The sequence below is a fragment of the Macaca mulatta genome, chromosome 9 (genome assembly GCF_049350105.2).
Source record: "Macaca mulatta isolate MMU2019108-1 chromosome 9, T2T-MMU8v2.0, whole genome shotgun sequence".
NCBI lineage: Eukaryota > Metazoa > Chordata > Mammalia > Primates > Cercopithecidae > Macaca > Macaca mulatta.
Window position 1 is genome coordinate 80,542,559 of NC_133414.1, and position 15,271 is coordinate 80,557,829.

The following is a 15,271-nucleotide window of genomic DNA, read 5'->3' on the forward strand; positions in this document are numbered from 1 at the left end:
GAGTCCTTATTGCCAGCCAGGCAGCAGGCAATCTAGCTCCAAAATCCCATCTCAGCATCCATTTCCTATCCCTCCTGGCACAACCTGTCACAAGTTGTGTTCTCCAAGAAGCAAATTCTGAGATGGAAACCAGCAGAAAATTTCTAAGGGAGCACTCTCAGGTTAGACACCTATGAGTGGAATGGAAGGAAGTAAAACTGAGTAAAGAAGAAATTGAGCTACAAAGTAGTCCCAGCACAACCTGAGCTGACCCTGTGGGGAGTTTTGAATCTGTATGACCCTTCTGAGTTCAGGCCTTGATATACCCACATCAGCCAGTCACTGGATGCAGGCTGCCCTGCAAACAGCATGACCTTGGGCAAGGTGGCTCTCACCAGCAGAGATTAATTTGAGTAAGTATTCAGTTCTGAAGCTGGGATCTGGACAGTGTAGCACAGAATCCATGACGGCAATGCAAGGAGGCTTTTCAGAACTAAGGGGAACAGAGATGGAACTATCTTTCAGGTGAGGAAGTGCTTTGAGAGGTATAACCCTCTTGCTAAGGCATCATTGCTTTCTTCACCTGCTAGTTAGTATGATTTAATTCTAGTTACAAAACTTGTGTTTACTGTAGAATACGTTTAAAGTTGTTTTGTTGATAAGACTTCTAGAGAAACATCTGGCCAAAAATAACTATTTCCTGGGTTTAGAACAAGAGATCCGAGACAACTTAACCTTTGGTTATATTTCTGCTTTAATATATAGTAACATTTGAAAATACGCAGATATCCAGGAAAAAAAGGTAAAGCAGTATGAGGTATTGAGAGCACAACTGTGCTTTAATTTGGGAGTTATTTGGGGTGTTATGTAACAGCAATTGTACTTGTAGATAAACATGTCCACTAGCTCTGCAAACACATTCAAAGGTAATAGTATATAGTACACTCCACACTGTAAAATATGTCAAATACCCCCACTCTACAAATTCACTGTGCTTCACTATTTTTTTGTTTTGTTTTTATAAGAAAAGGGGCATATCTGTAATTCACAATCCAAGTCAGATTCTTAATTTAGGTACGAAATATTACCTGCCAATTTGCTTCTCAAACCATTTTTTAAAAAAAATATATTCTTTAAAGCCATTTTATGGCCATGGGAATCTAATTAATTTCATAATGATGTTGGCTGAATATGATACCAAAAAATGCAGGTATTTTCAAGAACAATAAGATAGATAACAGCATTAAAGCATAATCCTTTAAGAATTCATGAGAAAAAAAGGATGATAAAACTTAAGCTTCTTTTTCAGATGTTTAAAAATGTCTATAAAATCCTTTGTCCCAAGGTTGATCATCTAACCATGGTACGCAAAATATGCTAAATACATTGCCTGGTGTCAAGGTGGGAAAATTCTCTTTTATATCATAAAATCCTCTTCTAATCCATGTTGACCCAAGTCCTGGCTGTCTGAGGGCAGATTCCTGTCAAGAGACCTAAGGTTGTCATGGAAAGCATCACTTTCATCTACTGGTTGGTAATCTTGTTCCATTTCAGTTACGAAGCCACTCCCAGATCCTGATCCAGAGCCGGAGCCGGAACCTGATCCAGAATAGTCCTCAGAAAGTGGGAAGATACGATTCAAGTCCTGGATTCTTGTCTTTCTGAAGTATGAAAGAAAAATGGGAAAAAAAAACAGTAGAGTTTGATATGTGGGAAAGATAATTTTAACAGTTTTTTTTAAAGATAAGGAGATAAATAGAGCGATCTAGTTGCTTAAATTAAGAGATTTAAAAGCTTCCAAATTATTCAATGTTTTAAAACCAACAAAAAAACAGGTCAAATGTTCCTATGTGTTTGCCTATACTTATTGCACCGATCAACTCCACATCTACCTATTGCAGATAAACAGTGTTAATTTTGTTATCACTAGCATATACATTCTATATTTGAAATTTACTTAAGAAATCATTTTTATTTTTATTTTTTTAATTTTTATTTTTGGAGACAGAGTCTTGCTCTGTTGCCCAGGCTGGAGTGCAGTGGTGCCATCTCGGCTCACTGCAAGCTCCGCCTCCCAGGTTCAAGTGATTCTCCTGCCTCAGCCTCCCAAGTAGCTGGGACTACAGGTGTGCGCCACCACACCCGGCTAATTTTTGTATTTTTAGTAGAGATGGGGTTTCACCATATTGGCCAGGCTGGTCTTAAACTCCTGACCTTGTGAACCACCCACCTCAGCCTCCCAAAGTCCTGGGATTACAGGCGTGAGCCACTGCACCCGGCCCAATAAATCATTTTTAAAAGAAGGCCTCTTGGCCGGGTGTGGTGGCTCATGTTTGTAATCCAAGCACTTTGGGAGGCCAAGGTAGGTGATCAATTGAGGTCAGGAGCTCGAAACCAGCCTGACTAACATGGTGAAACCCCGTCTGTACTGAAAATACAAAAATTAACCAGGCGTGGTGGCACACGCTTGTAATCCCAGCTACTCAGAAGGCTGTGGTGACAGAATCCCTTGAACCAGGGAGGCAGAGGTTGCAGTGAGCCAAGATCGCGCCATTGCACTCCAGCCTGGGCAACAGAGCAAGACCGTCTCAAAAAAAGACCTCTTTCTCTCTAAAGGGAGGATAAACTGCCAGGTGCGGTGGCTCACGCCTGTAATCCTAGCACTTTGGGAGACTGAGGCAGGTGGATCACCTGAGGTCAGGGTTTTGAGATCAGCTTGGCCAACATGGTGACACCCCGTTTCTACTAACAATACAAAAATTAGCCGGGCATGGTGGTGCATGCCTGTAATCCCAGCTACTTAAGAGGCTGAAGCAGGAGAATCGCTTGAACCTGGGAGGCGGAGGTTGCAGTGAGCCGAGATCGTGCCACTGCACTCCAGTCTGGGCTACGAGAGCAAAACTCCGTACCCTCCACCAAAAAAAAAAGAAAGGACAAACAACTAACAACTAAGTCAGCCCAGACAGATGACATTTTTTCCTAAATTAAAATTTCCATAAAAGTTCTAATAATTTACAGTGCTTCAACAAAGCTCACTTTTGAGAAATTCTTTGTAAGAAGCTAAGCTTTATATATATACCAGCATATAAACATTCAATTTCCTATCAAAAAATGACCCTGTCTCCAACTTGCATTCATTCAGCTGAAGAGTGCTGAAAGGTAAGGCTGCCTTCTGGGTTGACTGTGATGATTAGAAATTCAAAGAGCACAAAATGGTCCGAGCAATGACGACAGCCCTCGGTGACAGAATAGGATAACGAAGGATCAGAGACAAAAGCTGAGTGTCACAGCTTACAAGTCATTTCCTCCATGAAAATAATAAACCACCAGCATATAACCAATTAGAGTTTTAATTCATGTACACATTCAATAAATATTTGTTGAACATCTGGTCCTTGTTTTGAGGGCCTGGGATAGAACAGAGGCAGACCAATGAAGCGCCTGCTCAAGAAGTTTTTATTTTAGTGGCGAAGACAGACAATCAGTGAATAAATGAATCAGGAAAATCGTAGGTGGTACAGATAAATGAAATTGACTAATGTAATAGGGAGTGACCAGGTGGCTACTTTAGCCTGGGGTGTCAGAGCTGGAAACACAGATTTGGTAGTTAAACCCTTGGAACCAATGGAGGTCATCGACAGAAAACATGTAGATAGAGAAGGGGGACCAGGCCACAGCCAGGGTCACACCAACATGTTAAATATTGAGCAGAGGAAAAAGCACAACCAGAGAAGTAGGAAGAAACAGGATAAGGCAGGGCATGTAAGCCCCAAGACAAAAGCATTTCAAGGGAGGGGTCAACAATTTTTTTTTTTCTTGTAAAAGAAAGGGCCTTCTTCTGTTGTGTGGGCTGGAGTGCAGTGGCATGATCATGGCTCACTGCAGCCTCACCCTCCCGAACTCAAGCCGTCCTCCCACCTCAGCTTCCTTTGTAGCTGGGACCACAGGCGTGAGTCACCATGCCCGGCTAATTTTTCTATTTTTTGTAGATAGGGTCTAACTGTGTTGCCCAGGCAGGCTCGTCTTGAACTCCTGAGCTCAAGTGATCCTCCTGCCTTGGCCTCCCAAAGTGCTGGGATTACATGCATGGCACAGTCAGCCATTTTTGAAGGCAATTAAGGGTCAAGTAAGCTGAAAATAGAGAAGTAATCAGTGACTTTGTCAACCAGGGTGGAGTGTAGGAACAGAAGTCTAGCTGCAGAGGGGGTGAGGAAAGGAGGGAGCAGGCATGGGTGGCCCTTTCAGGAGATGTTATTGTGAAGAGGTGCAGAGAAGGGCAACTGCTGGAGAGGACACAGAGTCAGAGGAGAGATGTTGCCTGAACATAGGAGATACTAAAGTACTGAGATACTGATGGGAAGAAGTATACTAAGATACTGATGGGAAGAAGACACTGGGTTCGGAGAGATAACTGCAGAATGGAAGTCCTGGAGAAGATGCATGGGAAAAGGATACTGGCCATAAAAAGAGGTGGCCTTGGAAGCTGCAACAGCCAGGGTCCAATCAGGAAACTTCTCCAGATATTTAACACAGAGGGAATTCCTCATACAGGTGATGGAGGAGAAGTAAAGCCAAATGGGGGATAGAGAGGTAACCCAGAGATTAGCAATAGCAAGAAAATATTTCCCTCGGCTGGGTGCAGTGGCTCATGCCTGTAATCCCAACACTTGGGGAGACTGAGGCAGGCAGATCAATTGACGTCAGAAGTTCAAGACCAGCCTGGTCAACATGGCAAAATCCCATCTCTACCAAAAATACAAAATTAGCTGGGCATAGTGGCACGCCTGTAATCCCAGCTACTCAGGAGGCTGAGGCAGGTGAATAGCTTGAACCTGGGAGGCAGAGGTGGCAGTGAGCCAAGATCGCACCACTGCATTCCAGCCTGGGTAACAAGAGTGAGACTCTGAAAAAAAGAAAGAAAGAAGGAAAGAAGGAAAAGAAAGAAAAGAAAGAAAGAAAGAAAGAAAGAAAGAAAGAAAGAAAGAAAGAAAGAAAGAAAGAAAGAAAGAAAGAAAGAAAGAGAGAGAGAGAAAGAGAGAGAGAGAAAGAAAGAAAGAAAGAAAGAAAGAAAGAAAGAAAGAAAGAAAGAAAGAAAGAAAGAAAGAAAGAAAGAAAGAAAGAAAGAAAGAGTCCACTTACGGAAAAAGGTCAGTCCTCAGCCGGGGGATCTTGTTGGATTCACTTGGAAGTAGGTCGAACATTGGTCCTTTTTCTTCAATGCAGTTTGCAGAATTACTGTCTGGATTGCAGCGCACCCATTGGTACCTGGCTGGATAACCTGCCCAACAAGGAACCCACATTGTTACTAAGTATCTACTACACAGCTTCTAATCACTCTGTCCTAAGAAGCTTTTATTTTTGCTTTTTTTCAAGACAGGGTCTCACTCTGCTGCCCAAGCTGGAGTGCAGTACGGTGATCATAGCTCACTGCAACCTTCAACTCCTGGGCTCAAGCCATTCTCCCACCCCAGCCTCCTGAGTAACTGCGACTACAGGCGCACCACCATGCCCAACTAGTTTTGGTTTGTTTTGTTTTTTGTTTTTGTTTTGTTTTGTTTTGTTTTGTTTGGAGAGATGGGGTCTCACTATGTGCCCAGGTTGGTCTCAAATGCCTGGGCTCAAGCAATCCTCCTGCCTTGGCCTCCCAGAGTGCTGAGATTACAGGCATGAGCCACTGCACCCAGCCTGCCCTAAGAAGGTTTTAACTAAATAGATTCTAAATTTGGTAAAAGGCAAAATGTAGACAGATTTTACGCCCATTCATATAACAGCAGCACCTACTATGTGCCAGTGTTTTATATAAATCGTCCTTCTTACTACATTCCAAAAAGTAGCAGAGTTTAAAGTTAGAATAGGCCTTGGAATCAGCTGCCTGGAGGGAAGTCCCAGCTCTGCTGACTCGTTATGAAACCTTAACTTCTCTGAACCCTTACTGTAATATGAAGATACTAATAGTGCCATAAATCTATCACAAAAATTAAACGAGAAAATAAACGTAAAGAATTTAACACAGTGCCAGGCACACAGTAAACACTTGATAATATTAACTGTTGTTACTTTTGTACTATTATCTCAATTTTACACAAAAGAAAATTGCAGCCACACAGGCTCTAAGTAAAGAATCCAGGATTCCAACCCACATCTGACCCCAAAGCCCACATCTTTTCATAGAGATGAGTCAAATCAGGTTCAGAAAGGGGAAGGAACACACTGTGTGGTACCCGTGGTATTACAGAATTCTAGTTCTTGTGTTTTAGGGCCATACAGGATCCTTAGGAATGAAAAGTAGATAACAATTTGTCCTGTGTCTTTGCACTCAGATTTCACAAGAACAAGTTTCCTCTACCCACAGAGGCCCAGGCAGCTTGGAATATCTGAGTCTCAGCTTCTTCTGAATTTCATTTCTACGGAAAAGGTTCCAAATCTGATGTTATAAGGTTATATAGGAGATTTATTTATTTATTTATTTATTTATTTATTTATTTATTTATCTTATTTTGTTTTATTTTATTGAGAGAGAGTCTTTCTCTGTTGCCCAGGCTGGAGTGCAGTGGCACAATCTCGGGTCATGGCAGCCTCCGCCTCCCGAGTTCAAGCAATTTTTCTGCTTCACCCTCTGAAGTAACTGGGATTACAGGTGCTCACCACCACGCCCAGCTAATTTTTTGTATTTTTAGTAGAGATGGGGTTTCACCATGTTGCCCAAGTTGGCCTCGAACTCCTGAGCTCAGGCAATCCACCCACCTCAGCCTCTGAAAGTGCAAGGATTACAGGCGTGAGCCGCTGTGCCTGGCCTATATAGGAGGTTCTTTATTAGCTAATGAAATAAAATCTTCCTTCCTCAATTTAGCAAAGACAAAGGCCTGGTGGCGAGAAATACTTCACCGCCCTTCAAAAAGTTCATCTCCTCCCCACTCCAAGCATACACTTTATTCTAATAAGTGCAACTAATAATTACCTAGCAAGAAGGGGCATGTCTAGGATTCTTGAAAGGCAGGAAGGGTGGTTTTAAAGCTCACCACAAAATAATGGAAAACACTCAGATAAATTACAAGGCATCAACTCATAAGAGAATACTAACCAAATGAAGAAAAGTCCTTTTTTTTTTTTTTTTTAATGGAGTCTCGCTCTGTTACCCAGGCTCGAGTGCAGTGGTGCAATCTCGGCTCACTGCAACCTCTGCCTCCCAGGTTCAAGCGATTCTCCTGCCTTAGCCTCCTGAGTAGCTGGGATGACAGGTGCCCACAATCACACCCGGCTAACTTTTGTAGTTTTAGTAGGGACACGGTTTCATCATGTTGGCCAGGCTGGTCTCGAACTTCTGACCTCAGGTGATCCACCCACCTCGGTCTCCCAAAGTGCTGGGATTACAGGCATGAGCCACCACGCCCAGTCAAAAGTACTTTTTATGGAAAAGATGATGTGGCATTGTAGAAAAATCTATACTTAAAAATGAGTGAGAGGGTGAGAGGCGGGTAGGGCAATACCTTTTTTTTTTTTTTTTTTTTTTTTAAATCAAATAAAAGTAAAAATTAGGCTGGGTATGATAGCTCACGCCTGAAGTCCCAGCACTTTGGGAGACTGAGGTGGGAGGATCACTTGAGCCGAGGAGTTCAATACCAGGCTGGGCAACATAGGTAGACTCCCATCTCTGCCAAAAAAAAAAAAAAAAGATTTTAAAAATTAGCTGGATGTGGTAGCATGCACCTATAGTCCCAGCTGCTTAAGAGGATTGCTTAAGCCTGGGAGGTCACAGTGAGCCAAGATTGCACGACTGCACCCAAGCCTGGGTGACAGAGCAGACTGTCTCACAAGAAAAAATTTACAAAATTAAAAATAAATAAAAATAACTGAGAAAATCAGAATACCACTTTGTGTGAATAAAAGTTTCAATTATATAAACAGACATGGGGGGGAAATGGAAGGAAATACACAAAAATAACTGGTGGCAGAATCTTTGTTTTTTTTTTTTTTCTCATTTTGTTTTCTAAATTGCTATAATAAACTATATTCCTCTAAAAACATAAACATTAAACACTTTAATATAGAAAACAGTAAATATTCTCCCATTGGATTTTCTTTCTTTTCTTTGTAACTATATATTATTCTATCATAATATTTCCTGTGATTCCTGAGTATAGCTTACAATGTCTGGTCTGGGAGAGCTGTTTGTCCAAAATGAGTTAGCTCTGCCACTGCCTGGAGGCTGGGAATAAGGCAGGCAAAATTACTTTTCAATGTCTGCCCCTTACTGGCTGTGTGATCTTGGCCAACTTAAACTCCCTGTGCCTCAATTTTCTCATCTGTAGGATGGAGCAGTAATAGAGCTAATAATGAGATACAAATGTTAGGTTCTTAGAGTAGTACCTAGCACGTAGTCAGAGCTCTTCACTGCTAGTTTCTCTCATGAGAAGGAGGACCACAATGGCCTATAATCTCTGATAGTGAACATCTTATAAATTTAAATTCAAATTCCTATTCTACCATTTAGTATCTCTAGGATTCTCAATTTATGGACTTTCTTTCTTTCTTTTTTTTTTCTTTTTTTTTTTTTTTAATTTCTTTTTATTTTGAGATAGAGTCTGGCTCTGTTGCCCAGGCTGGAGTGCCGTGGCACATTTCAGCTCACTGCAACTTCCGCCACCTGAGTTCAAGCTATTCTTCTGCCTCAGGCTCCCGAGTAGCTGGGATTACAGGCGCGTGTCACCATGCCCAGCTAATTTTTTGCATTTTTAGTAGAGACGGAGTTAGCCAGGATGGTCTCGATCTCCTGACTTCGTGATCCGCTTGCCTCAGCCTCCCAAAGTGCTGGGATTACAGGCGTGAGCCTCCACGCCTGGCCTAGTTCCCCTCTTTCTTTCCTTTTGATTCTTTCCTGAGGTAGCATTAGTTTGGCATCTAATTGCTACTTATACGTCTCTTCCTGTAGGTGAAATAAAAATCCAGCATCCTCTCCAGCAGAGGGCGGTGTCTTCACACCTTATGCTGTCTAGACCAGCTCTGTCCAATAGAAACATAAAGCAAACCACATAGAGTTTTCAATGTTCTAGCGGCCATATTTTTAAAAGTAAAAAGTAACAGGTGAAATTACTTGTAATACATTTTGTTTAACCTAAAAATATATTCAAATATTGTCCTTTAACATATCATCAATATAAAAGTTATTAATGGGATATTTTGCATTATTTTCTTCTTACTAAGGCTTCCAAATCGTGTATATTTTGCATTCACAGCATGTCCCAATTTGGCCTCACCACATTTCAAGTGTTCAGTAGCCACAAGTGACTTGTGGCTACCATACTGGACAGAGCAGGCCTAGGCAGTCCTTCTGCAAGCCACTGACACACTGAATATCAAGCTGAGAAAATTGCTTACATAGGAAGCTAAACAGAAAAATAATGCTTAATGAGAAAGCATCCAGGTGAAAGACCAATCTTTTCACCAGCATGACAAATGCAACTGTAGCAAATTAGTAAAAAATATTTCTAGAATACAAAATTCCCCCAGAGTTCAGAATCTCAGCTAATTAAAAATCGTAATGAAGTCTTTCTTCTTGGGGGTGATGAAAATGTTCTAAAAGCAATTATAGTGATGGCTGCATGACTCTGAACATACTAAACAACACTGAATTGAACACTTTTTTTTTTTTTTTTTGAGACAGTCTTACTCCATCATCCAGGCTGGAGCGCAGTGATGCAATCTCAGCTAACTGCAACCTCCGCCTCCCAGGTTCAAGTGATTCTCCTGCCTCAGTCTCGCAAGTAGCTGGAATTACAGGTGCACGCCACCACGCCCAGTTAATTTTTGTATTTTTAGTAGAGACAAGTTCTCACCATGTTGGCCAGACTGGTCTCAAACTCCTGACCTCAAGTGATCCACCTGCCTTGGCCTCCCAAAGTGCTGGAAATACAAGCATCAGCCACCACACCTGGCCTAATCATTGAATCAAACATTTTTAATGGGTGAATTGTATGGTATGTGAACACCATCTCAACAAAGCTATTTTAAAATTTTATAAATAAATCAAAAGTAGAAGGATTCCCACTCCAAAAGTCTATCTAATTCGGGGCCGATGATGTTAAATGTACTTTAAAATAAAGAACAAGTTACACACACTAAATTCTTGACATAGCTATTCAAGGGCGTTGGCAGGATGTGAAAATTTGCAGTTCCAGCCCCTGTGGTTGTGAGAGTATCTTGACTCTATCTTGCTTGAGATAAATGTCTTGTGATTACAGTGGGTATGCTCATGGACAGAAATGTTATCTTCCTAAAAGGCCCACTGATGGGATTTGTTGGTTAATTGTGAGGTGGATTCCAAGGGAAAGAATGGTTTTTATTTGAATCCTATCCCTCACTGCCCACCTCCCCCACCACCCTGAATCCTCATACTTTCTATGAGTAGATGTTACCAAAGCAAACAACTTTCTCCAATAGTCCATACCTTTTTATATTATGGCACTAACTTTTCCCCCAACACAATCACAATGTACTAATTTTTTTTTTTGTTTTTTGAGACGGAGTCTCAGTCTATCGCCCAGGCTGGAGTGCAGTGACATGATCTTGGCTCACTGCAACCTCCACCTCCCAGGTTCAAGTGGTTCTCCTGCCTCAGCCTCTTGAGTAGCTGGGATTACAGGTGCATACCACCATGTCCAGCTAATTTTTGTATTTTTAGTAGAGACGGGGGTTTCACCATGTTGGCCAGGCTGGTCTTTAACTCCTGACCTCAAGTAATCCACCTTCCTCGTTCTCCCGAAGTGCTAAAACTATAGACGTGAGCCATTGCACCGGGCCTAATTTCCTATTCTTAATAGAAACTTACTGCAGGCATGTTAGAGAAACTTAAGCAGCAACTACCATGAAGGGGAAACGAAGACCATTTGATTCATTCAGAATGGTAGCATTATCTAAGCCGGAGTGACTTCCTCCTGGTCTATCAATTCCACAGGACGGATAAGCTTCCCCAACTCTTGCACGGTTTGACAAGCTATAAAAAGCTCCTAAGTTTACTTTCAATTTCTCCCTCAGTTCAGTGGGAAATATTATAGCAAGGGCTACAGTCAAAGGATTTTTTGTTTGTTTGTTTGTTTGTTTAAATAAAGAGAACCTCTAATCCATGAGCTGCAGTAGAAAGTTAATTCTGACCTTGAAATTAGACGACCAGTTCAGTTGTTAATTAGTTGTAATGGGTCTTGGGCATGACTCACAAATTTTTTGCAAGAGGTTGCTGTATAGAGCAAATGAGATGAGAAATGTCAGATCCAGTTTTCTCCTCTATAACTAATGCTAATTCCTCCTCACAGGGAATGTGTTGATAATTACCAGAGAATGGATGTGAAATCACTTTACAAACAGCAGCACAATGAGTGGATCAATATCGTTCCTGTGAGCTAGGAGACAGTATACAGTGGACACATGGGGGCCTGGCCCCCTTGGCTGCACCTGTTCATGGATATTCCATTTTTTTTTCTTTAAGGGTATATTGGAAAAGAGAGGCAATAAGAGTGTAGGATTCACAGGCCTCATCAAATCCCCTGGAGATAGATTAGTCATCTGTGCTCTCCAGCGTTACCCACACATCCCCAAATTTCCATTTCTTTGTGCTCGGTAGACACAATCTTACGCCACATCTTTACTTGGGTTTGACTAATAGTAAAAATATACCACCATCAAATTCATATGTTGAAGTTCTAACCCACAGAATCCCACAATGTGAAATTGTTCAGAAATAGGGTCACTGCAGATACAGTTAGTTAAGATGAGGCCATTAGGGTGGCCTTGATCCAATGTCTGGTAACCTTCTAAGAAGATGGTATTAAGACATGGATGCATGGAGGAAAGACCATGTGCAGACAAGGGAGAAGGTGCCATCTATAAGCCAAGGAGAGAGTCCTCAGAATGCGACCGACCCTGCCAGCACCTTGATCTTGGACTCCCATTTTCAGAACTGTGAGGAAATAAACTTCTGTTGTTTAAGCTACTCAGTCCGTGGTACTTTGTTATGGCAACCTGAGCAAACCATTAGAGTAACCTGAAATGGTTTTGAATATGCTCAGTAAAAGCAAGCCAAAAGCCTAGCTGATTTGATCAGCTAAACCAAGGGGCTAGATAAACACTTTTTACAAGACAGGAAGAATGTTGTCGAATAATATCTGGCATTGCGTGGAGGTATGAGGAAATGGTGTCACGACTCTTCACATCACAGCCTCGTGCTGCAGTCACTCACACGTGCAGCCAGTCAGGGACATCTATTTCCCTGCACGCTCACATGTGGGCACAGGCCCTTGAGCCCGATACCAAGAGCCTTTTTTCGGAAACACCCTAGTTTGTCAGTTTCTCCCTTGTCTCTTTCTATGGTTTCCTTTTCTAACAAAGAGCTAAACCTATGAGGTCATGGTATAAATGCTAGTATTCTATACAATTTCATAATGAATTATTTTCTTCCTTTCTTTCCCTTTCTTTCTTTCCTTTCTCTCTCTTTCTCTCTTCCTCTCTTTCTTTCTTTCTGACAGAGTCTTGCACTGTCACCCGGGCTGGAGTACAGTGGTGTGATCTCAGCTCACTGCAACCTCTGCCTCCCAGGTTCAAGCAATTGAGCCTCAGCCTCCTAAGTAGCTGGGATGACAGGTGCGTGCCACCACACCAGGCTAATTTTTTTTGTAATTTTAGTAGAGATGGGGTTTCACTATGTTGGCCAGGGTGGTTTCGAACTCCTGACCTCATGATCCGCCTGCCTTGGCCTCCCAAAGTGCTGGGATTACAGGTGTGAGCCATCACGCCCGGTCTTCTTCATTTCTTTCTAATAAATACTGTGCAAGGAAAGTTTTTGTTTTCATTCTAGTTTTCCTTAATGAATCTTAGTGGGAAATTCACGTTTCTGGGAAATTTTGAAAACATAAAGACTTACGTATCTCTGGTTAGGGTATGCTCAGCACCATCTAGCCACTCAAGACTGTACTAAAGTATGGAACTCATTACTCTCGATCTTGTCAGACCACATGGTTATTTGGGAATTACTTCATCAAGCTGAAGATATTCCCCAAAATATCCCAGGGAAGCCTGTTCCCTAAAACTGACAACGTTTTATATTTTTAAAATACATAGATTAATAAAGTTCCAGAAACATTACTTCCTCTTTTTTCAGTATTAGCATAACTAGAAGAAAATTATTTTATAAATTTCTAACATAAAATGAATGTCTCTGCGATCATCTGTAAGATTTCATCTCCACCGGAAGCAAGATCATGACAACCAAAAGTCGCTTTGACGAAACAAATCTAGAAAATGTGTGTCATTGTGACTCAACATTTCCCTTACCATTTGGCCTAACCTAATGTTTTTCGACTATAAGCTCAGCCATCTCTCTATCGAGCCATGATCTCTGTCTTATTTAGACATGATTCCTTATTTACCAAAGAAGAACAAATGGTATTTTTCTTACAAGCCTATCATTTTCATTGTCTCAGTCATTAGAGGTTTTAAGTTGTTTCAGAGTCTGACTAAACAACACTAAATGATAGATAAACGTAGGAAGATATTTCTGAATATGATGTTTCTCTGAGCAACAGTATAAATACCAAATTATTTGGCCTTCTCTCTAAAATCTGAGAGGGTTTACATTAACTATGTCTAACCATAATTGAGTTTTCAGTAAGAACCAAATTTATCTTAAAAAAAAAAAAAGAAGAAGAAAAAATACACACAGTCAGATTCACCCCAATTGGAATATAACATCTCCCAGTATTAAAATAACGATGACACCGTCACAGCGCACTAGAACTTGGGGCTGATGTAGACACTGAGGGGTAGGCAGAAACCCCCAAACACTCAAAGGTGCCATCTCCTCCATGCAACACACACAGGAGTCATTTTCTGGATTCCTTGAGCTTTTTAAAATGTATAAACCTCACATTTTCATCCCAAAATAGCACATTTCAATCATTGTAAGAGTTTACAAGAATGCACAGGCCGCCGAGTTTAATTTTTCTTGGTACCAAACTTAACTGAACTTATATTAAAGGGTTCGGCGACCCCAAATCCTTCTTCTTTGCCTCCTTTCCCATAATATTTATTATACATTCTATGCCTTAAAATGAATCTAATGACTTGTATGGACTATGGGGCTTACAGAGAAGATGGCTGGGGAACAAGACTCCTGAGTCTTACCTTGAACTGAGGATTCCAGAACCAGGATGAGGGCAAGAGCCAGGACGAGCCGACTGCATTTGAGTAGCTTCTGCATCATGACCAACTCACTCCAGCTCTCCCGGCTGCACGCCAACTTCTTGATTAGGAAATGTAGCAGGGTGCTCTCTGTCCCTTTTAGAAAAGGTTCCAAAACCTCAAACCCTGCCCAGAACACACGTCACAATTTCCTGAACAAATAGAAAGAGATCCACATCAAAACCCAGAAAGAAAGTTGGGCGGGGGGGGGAAACACAGTAAAATAACTATTCATACCCATTATGAAACTGTACTGGACTCCCCCCAGGCCTGCTTTTTCAAAAGTTTTGTTGTTTGCCACTTGCCTGCCAGAAATTTTTTTTCCCTACTGAAACAGTAGAATCAGCATTTGGGACAGTTTGTTTTTCCTTTCCTTAGGTATTTTTAGTAGAGACAGGGTTTCACCTCAGGTAACAATCTAAACACGAGATTGCTAATATTGAGAATCTGCTGCATTTTTGATGAGATAAGGGAGCTAGGTGCTGCCTTTTCATCACCGAGCACTTTCAACATAAAACATTATCTTCATTTTATTTTTCACCGGGGAGTAGCATATCTCACTGAGCCAAGCTCATGAAGTGAAACTTCAAAGCTGAGCTCTAACCTTCAAGAATGAGTTGTCGGATTTCAGATGAAGTTTCTTCTTAAACTCAGTTTCTTGCATTGGATCATCGGCTCTCTATCTCAAGAACGTACGATTTTCAGTTACAAAGACCATGGTAAAACAGAAAAATTCTTTTGCATTCCTCTCTCCTTCACACTGAGCATTTCTTATGATTGGATTCCATTTCTACTTTTATCTGTTCTCCTAGTCAAAACTTTCAACTTGAGTTTTGGGTCCTCTGGGCTTGAATAAGCCAGAAATCAGGAACGAGGGAGAGATTGTACTCACAGCGAGCTGCTGGACCTCAGCAAACAACACAAACCTCTGCCTCATGTAGATAAAGGAACAGCATTTTCCCTGGGCATCATGCAGATTTCTGGAGGACTAAGGCTCTATATTAAAGTTATACAATAAAGGTCAGGTGCTGTGGTCCACGCCTGTAATCCCAGCACTTTGGGAGGC

At 41.5% G+C, this 15,271-nt stretch overlaps 1 protein-coding gene across 2 annotated transcripts; it reads right to left on the reverse strand.

Annotated features, from left to right (window-relative positions):
- Positions 1-715: 715 nt before the first annotated feature.
- On the reverse strand, positions 716-14,282 carry SRGN (serglycin). Of its 2 annotated transcripts, NM_001261094.2 has the most exon segments (3): positions 1,179-1,640; positions 5,119-5,257; positions 14,149-14,262. In NM_001261094.2, coding segments are annotated over 3 exon segments (462 nt in total). In that variant the 5' UTR covers positions 14,228-14,262; the 3' UTR covers positions 1,179-1,396.
- Between the last annotated feature and the right edge of the window lie 989 nt (positions 14,283-15,271).